Source organism: Aquarana catesbeiana, linkage group LG11 (genome assembly GCF_042186555.1).
Source record: "Aquarana catesbeiana isolate 2022-GZ linkage group LG11, ASM4218655v1, whole genome shotgun sequence".
In the NCBI taxonomy this organism is placed as follows: Eukaryota; Metazoa; Chordata; class Amphibia; order Anura; family Ranidae; genus Aquarana; species Aquarana catesbeiana.
In genome coordinates, this window is record NC_133334.1 from 59,301,059 (window position 1) to 59,308,307 (window position 7,249).

At 43.6% G+C, this 7,249-nt stretch overlaps 1 protein-coding gene across 2 annotated transcripts in view; it reads right to left on the reverse strand.

Annotated features, from left to right (window-relative positions):
- The window catches only part of TCP11L1 (t-complex 11 like 1), a 48,795-nt gene that overhangs the window by 17,006 nt on the left and 24,540 nt on the right, over positions 1-7,249 (reverse strand). For both annotated transcript variants that reach the window (XM_073604471.1, XM_073604470.1), the window contains one exon: positions 436-572. In XM_073604471.1, coding sequence (XP_073460572.1) covers positions 436-572 — 137 coding nt within the window. The remainder of the gene's footprint in view (positions 1-435; positions 573-7,249) is intronic.

Sequence of the window (7,249 nt, forward strand, 5' to 3'; positions counted from 1 at the left end):
CATCCAATAGGATTGCCTGACCTTTCAGCCAATCGGGAAATGAGTATCAGACCCGTGCTTCTTGATTGGCGGAGAAGCAATTCAGTGTTAGAAAAGCGAATATTCATCTGGGTGCTCTGTGCTCCAAGTCCACCCCATTTTGAAGCCTATTAGGTGCTTTAAAAAAAAAAAAAAAAAAAAAACACACCACACCTCCGATGCTGTAATTCGGGCGCCCGGCGTCCTGAAAGGGGCCAGACGCATTAATAGGGGGTGGCCACGGCAGCCATGGATAGATTCATGCTATGCATGGGGGTGGTGTGGATGGACGGGCTGCCCCTGCTGAAAAGGCTGCTAACAACATGCTTCGCTGAGATACGGCGCAAGTGTTAATGTCACAAAAATTATTTTCTAAAAAGTAAAAACCATGAAAGAAACAGTAGAAAGAGTTCATACCTGGCTGCTTATCGAAGAAGTCCTGAAATTTATTCCTTTCATATTCCACAGATTGCTGCATCAGATGAGGCCGGATGCTGCTGACAGCAAAGTTGGCCATGTCCAGTTTCATCAAGTCCAGAACAGCGAAGATTGCTCTGTGGGACAAGATAGACAGACAAATATTTCATTAAAGCTCCCAGAAATAGTACTTGGGATTAATACACATTTGACATAATATAGGATTATGATTGGAAGTGCAACCTGCCTCCTGTGGCTAGGTTTGTTAAACTGGCCATAGATGATTTGGCTTTTTGCATCCAGCCAGATTCTTCCATTCTGACAGCGGGACTCGTGGCGGTGAAAATACACTGATGAGCAGCTGCAGCCGATTGGCTGCTTATGCTGATCGACAAACATTTTCCAGTTTGTCAGAAGCCAATCTAACCATCAACTTTTGTCGAACAGCCATCTATGATTTAAAATTCGACTGGTTTTTGCTGAACTGGCCACATTTCGGTCTGTCTATTGCTAACTTTAGATTATAACACTTCTGCCTTGCCGCACTCAGTTCCAATCCTGTTTAAGACACCATCTGCATTGAGTTTGCATGTTTTTCCTGTGCTTACATGAGTTTCTTCTGTGTACTCCCCAAAGACAAGCTGGTAGGTGATTTGCCCCTAGCATGTGAGACATGGGAGATAGGGACCTCAGATTGTAAGCTTCTTATGGGCAGGGAGTTAGGTGAATGTACAATATCTAAATTGCTAAGTAAAGTGTTGGCGCTATATGAATGTCCATAAATTATAAGATTTAAAAAAAATATCACTGCATTATTAAAAGGTCACTGAACAAATAAAGCACCTATCCTATACATGCTAGTATTAATGAGGGGTTAACATTTAACATAGAAATTAGGTGTTAAGGGTTAAGTTAGAGATTAAGGTTGAGGTGAGATAAGGGTTAAAGTGAATCTCCAGCCAAAACTTTATGAATAAAGCAGATAGGATTTTAAAACTTTTTTTATTGCCGTTTATGTCCCTTTTGGGAGGATCTTCCCGTTTCAGTGACATCCCGCATGCTCATTGCAGGTTAAGTACTTGCTAGGTGGTAAAATGAGTATGAGGATGACAGCCCTGGAGCCTGCACCTTTAACCGCTTGCTGACCAGCCGCCACAGTTGTACTGCGGTAGATTGGCACGGGCAGGCGAATCGCCGTTATGTTACGTCGGTTCCTTAGGGGGCCACCAGGGGCGCGGAGGCATGCGTGCGCCCGCTGCTCGCCCTCCGAGCCGATGCAGGTGCCCAGCGGTCTCAATGACCGCCGGGCGCCCACGATCGCTCGTAACACGGTGAGAGCCGGGATCCATGTGTGTAAACACACAGTTTCCGGTTCTCTGAGGGGAGAAGTGACAGATCGTCTGTTCATACAAAGTATGAACAGCGATCTGTCATCTCTCCTAGTCAGTCCCTTCCCCCTTCAGTTAGAACACACATTAGGGAACACAATTAACCCCTTGATCGCCCCCTAGTGTTAACCCCTTCATTGCCAGTGACATTTTTACAGTAATCACTGCATTTTTATAGCACTGATCGCTGTATTAATGCCAATGGTCCCAAAAATGTGTCAAAATTGTCCGAAATGTCTGCCATAATGTCACAGTCACGATAAAAAAATCGCCACCATTACTAGTAAATAATAAAAAAAATAATAAAAATGCTATAACTCTATCCCCTATTTTGTAGACGCTATAACTTTTGCACAAACCAATCAATATACACTTATTTTTATTTTTTTTTTTTTTACCAAAAATATGTAGAAGAATACATATCGGCCTAAACTGAGAAAAAAAAAATAAATAAAAAAAAGGGGATATTTATTATTATAGCAAAACGTACAAAATAGTGTGTTTTTTTCAAAATTGTGGCTTTTTTTTGTTTATAGTGCAAAAAATAAAAACCGCAGAGATGATCAAATACCACCAAAAGAAAGCTCTATTTGTGGGGAAAAAAAAAGGACGTCCATTTTGTTTGGGTACAACGTCGCACGATCGCGCAATTGTCAGTTAAATAGCCGCAATGCTGAAACGCAAAAAGTGCTCTGGTCGGGAAGGGAGTAAAATCTTCCGGGGCTGAAGCGGTTAAAAGCCAGAAATTCCAGGGTTGATATGTTCATCCTCGAGCATACTTTGGCATGGTTGCTGGTAAGTTGAACCATGTGCTAATGTTTCAAGTCCCCAGTATAAGAGAACAACTCTTTCCTTGTGGAAGAGGGTGGGGACACAAAGGGGGTTTATTTACTAAAGGCATGCAAGAAAAATAAAAAAACTGCATGTTTGCTTGCACATGATTGGATAATAAAATCTGCAGAGCTTCCCCTCAGTTCTACAGCGACTGCACTGACATTGAGGAGGACCACTACACACAGGACCCCCATATCCACAGAACACATCCTATCAGGGACTTCTGGATATTATCCGCCCGCTATGCCTATATCTAAAACTCTAGCATTTTTCTGCCCCAAGCATTGTCCATAAGTATTCACTTTTTTTGGTGGAAGCTCATCGCGGCCAAGTACATTTTATTACACAGATGTTGTAAACAAATTTTATTTCAAGCCTCCTACTACTCCGGCCTGGCGTCCATCTGACACTCATCTTGGTTTAACTGTCTTTTTTGTTCTTTGAACATGGAATCACTCCAATCGAATTAAAACATATGTATGTATACTCAACTCTCAAGCCCTGATGAAGGTATCAAAATACTGGAAATGCGTCAGGTTTTGGGGTATATCACCCTTTCGGAGAGTACATATGTTATTGTGTATTTCATTTTTTGTATTTGTGTTCTGTTTTTTGTTTGATGTATTTTTGTGATGTGTAGACGTCATACGTCTTTATCTTCTACCATTTAATTAAAGGATACTCTTTTATACTTTAGAGTTGGTGGTCTTTCGGGGGGTATTTCTTTTTGTTCCATTGCAGTGCACTTGTAGTGCAAAGTGAATTTGCCTTTCGTAAATGAACCCCAAAGTATGCTTGGGAACTCTTACCATTTGAGTCTCCCAAAAGCCAGCGGATAACATAACATGTGCACATAGCATGCTGAATAGTATCCGTTTTTTCCATGAACAGAATTTCAGTTACATGCTGTAGCTCAGCAGAGGTACATTTAGTAAGTGTGCATGATGTGTCCATGCAGATCTAAATTATCGGTTTCTGGTGGAGTTGTCCTTTAATTCAAGACAAGAATAGAGTGCACATCAGGCACACTTACTAAATGTACCTCTGCTAAACTACAGCCTATAACTTGAATTCTGTTCATGGGAACGGATACTGCTCAGCGTGCTATGGGCACATGTTATATGGGGACATCAATCCAGCCAGGTTGTTTTGCCAACTCCAGCAAAGGCTTGGATATGAAGTGTAACTAGAAAGACTTCTAAAATAAAATAAGACTTTATTTTAAAATGAACTGGCAAACAATACATACATAAAACCTCTCCCAAATCATGTACATCCCCTGGATGAATCCTTTCACAAGGAAGGAAATCAATTACAGAGAGACTTGTGTGGATGTCGGCGGAGTCCTGCATTGTGCTCTCTGTCCGTCTGTTCTGCTGCTCTGGCCGAGGTTCCCGATTCTCGAAGCCAGGCACTGTACATTAAACAGCACAATCCTTTAATCTACAGTGATGGATGGAAGATTTGTCTGGAACAGCCAAACAGTTTGGAATACATAAACTCTGTTTTACCCACGCCTTCCAATAAATCTATGTTTAGCAGCACTGGGAACCGTCTGCCAACACAGAGTAAAAGGCTTTCTTTAATATATAATCCACTAAACACACATGTCAACACAAAGCATAAGTCACACAGCAGTAAAGAAGAAGAAAAAAAAGAGCTCTATTTGCAGACCTGAAGCATACGAAGTAAGTTCTATCGCACAATATGCTGCAGTTTAAAGCGGAACTCAAGCCAAAAGGTATATAAAAGGCAACTTTTGTTTTGATATCCATTGTCAATCCAGGGACCCCCCCCACAGTACTTCTTTTTCACCACACGATGTCCTCATTCTATTCTTAGCCCAGGTTGTCCTGAACCGTCCTCAGCCTGTGACTGGACAGGGAAAGAAGAAGCAGAACTGTAATGAGCTTTCTCCTCCTATCAGCATGCTTCCTTACAGGAATAGGAACTGAATGACTCCTCCTGCTGCTGCTTCCGCTAACATTCCAGCCCTGCTCATAACCCTGAGTAAGTTACCGGCAAATAGTATAATGTGACTCTCTTAATGTTACTTGTTTGCAGTTTTGTATTTTGATTATTGTATGTCTTTCTTCTTCTGGGCTGCCAGCCCGCTGCAGGTCCCTTAGCCTACCACAGTGCCTTCCAACTCCCATAGTGCCCTGCCCCCGCCCCAACCTCCCATAATTGCCCACAGTGTCCCTCATCCCCCCACAGTGACCCAAGACACCAGAGAGCCCCCGGAGGGCCTCCCTCCTCCCAGCCCTCCAGTCAGCTGCAGATCCACACAGTGTCTCTCAGCTATGATAGTGTCACCAACCTCCCACAATTGCCTGCAGTGCCCCACAACCCCTTACAGTGCTCCCAGCCCCCCCTCCCCCCCCGAGAGCTCTCAACTCCCATAGTGCCCCTTAGCCTTCTACAGAGCCTCCAGCCCCCATTATGCTCCCAACATTCAAAAAAGTGTCTTTACTTTGCCCCCCAACTTCCCACTGTAGTTCCTAGCCCCCACAATGCCCTCCAGTCTCCCACAGTGCCCCTGTAAAGCCCCCAGCCTCCCAGAGAGACCCCAGCTCCCTCCACAAACTTCTTCCCCTACAGGGCCAACAAGACTGCTGCAAAGTCTCCTGACCCACTCTTTCCCCACACACAGTGACAGCCAGCCCCCTCCAAAGTCTTCCAGCATGTCCACACATATTTTGCATTCCCATACCTTTATTGTATTGATTATATTTTTTTCTTTTTAACTGCTAGGGCATAAAATTCTTTTGGAAGAATTTACCAAGCCCTGGTCTCAATACATTTGAGAACACCTGCTGTAGTAGACATCAATATAATTAGGAAATGTCATTAGTATCCCTGCTAAAATTACTATTGGAAGAGTCCAGTCTATTGTTTTCGGTCAGGTCAGACCAGACCACTGGCTGCCTCAAGTTACACCTATTTTTAATACTATTCACTTTTTAAAACATTTATAATGTCCTGTACTGAGAGAACATTCATTTACGCTCCCTTTTACAGCTAGGAGCACGCAACTGTGCAAGCTCCAAGCAGTGAGACCCAGTGGCGGCTGGTGCTCCAAATTTTTGGGGGGCGCAAACAAACTGAAAAATACTGAACCCCCCCCCCCCCCCCCCCATCAATTGCAGCCTTACTGTGCCCATCAAATGCAGCCACTAGTGCCCATCAAATGCAGCCACTAGTGCCCATCAAATGCAGCCACTAGTGCCCATCAAATGCAACCCCCACCCCAGGTCTGACGTCCTGCCTCCCGATTGGCGGGGAGGAAGGTTAGTGTAAAAATAGCGAAAATTAATTCGCTATCGTCACACAATTGGGTGGGCTCAGGGCACACTCTCTGTGCCCTGAGCCCACCCTATTTTGAAGCCTATTCGAGCCTCTGGCTCTAGTCAGGTGCTTCAAAAAGTACCACCCCCGCCATAGGAATCCATGCGTCCAGCATCCTGAAAGGGGCCGGGCGCATGGATGGGAGGGCCGGCGCCTGTGCGCCGACAGTGCAGGGGCCGCCACTAGTGAGACCACAATGTCACAGCTCCTTCTCTCCTAATGATTGAGAACCAAATCATGTCAGCAAACCTAGATCACTGGAACCAGCATACAGATTATGAGTCCCCACCCTTTTCTGAGCCGTGTAATGTCTTAAAGTACTGAAGCCAGAGGATCAGCATAATGGCTATGCAACTAGAATTTTAAGATGGCGGCCTGCAATGAAATGGGTCAACGTTTCTACTGCAGGTAGACACGCCTTGTGTAAAATTCACCCTTCCCCTCAACCATTTATATTTTATTTTGAGGGGAAGGTTATGACAGACCCCGAAAAAGGACATTCTGATAGTGTTAACCCGACATGAGGAAAGAGCAAAGAGATGCCCTCATCAGGGTGGTGGTACTCCTTCACTGTCCAATCACAGGCTGGGGGCAGGTCCTTGATCAAGCTGTACTACAGTACCTAACAGTGCTACGCTGTCTAGCAGGGGATCCAGGATCACAAGGCTGGCTGAACAGACTTACAAATAATATGATCAATTCACATGTATGCATTTCAGCTGTATATTCAGTTTTAAGACTGGAAATATTTACATTTTTTAGATGAATATATAGCATCTTACAGAGGCCATTACTGTCCTCCAGTATTTCTACATGTATATAACAAACTGAACAGCGAGAGCTACAGGAAATTGAATTTTAAAACAGATGTAAAAATCTTTTAATTAGGCCGGGCACTGACAAACCTTTGTAGAATAAATCATATGTGTTTTATAGGACATTTATAGGTACATAAAAACGGAAATTAAATGCCAGTTTTAATTGGCTATAAACAAGAAGGATGTAGAAACTCGATGCAAAGTTAAAAGAGAAAGGCTGACTAGAGTGTCATATCACTCTATAAAAAAGAAAAACAAAAAAACACACACACACACACACACACACACACACACACACATCAACGTGATCATCTAGAACTGAAGGATTGGGAGCAGAACATACCCAGCGAATTACAAAGAATTACAGGAGACAAGGAATATCAATTGGTAAATTGACATTGCAATTCACATAAAGCATAACTCCAG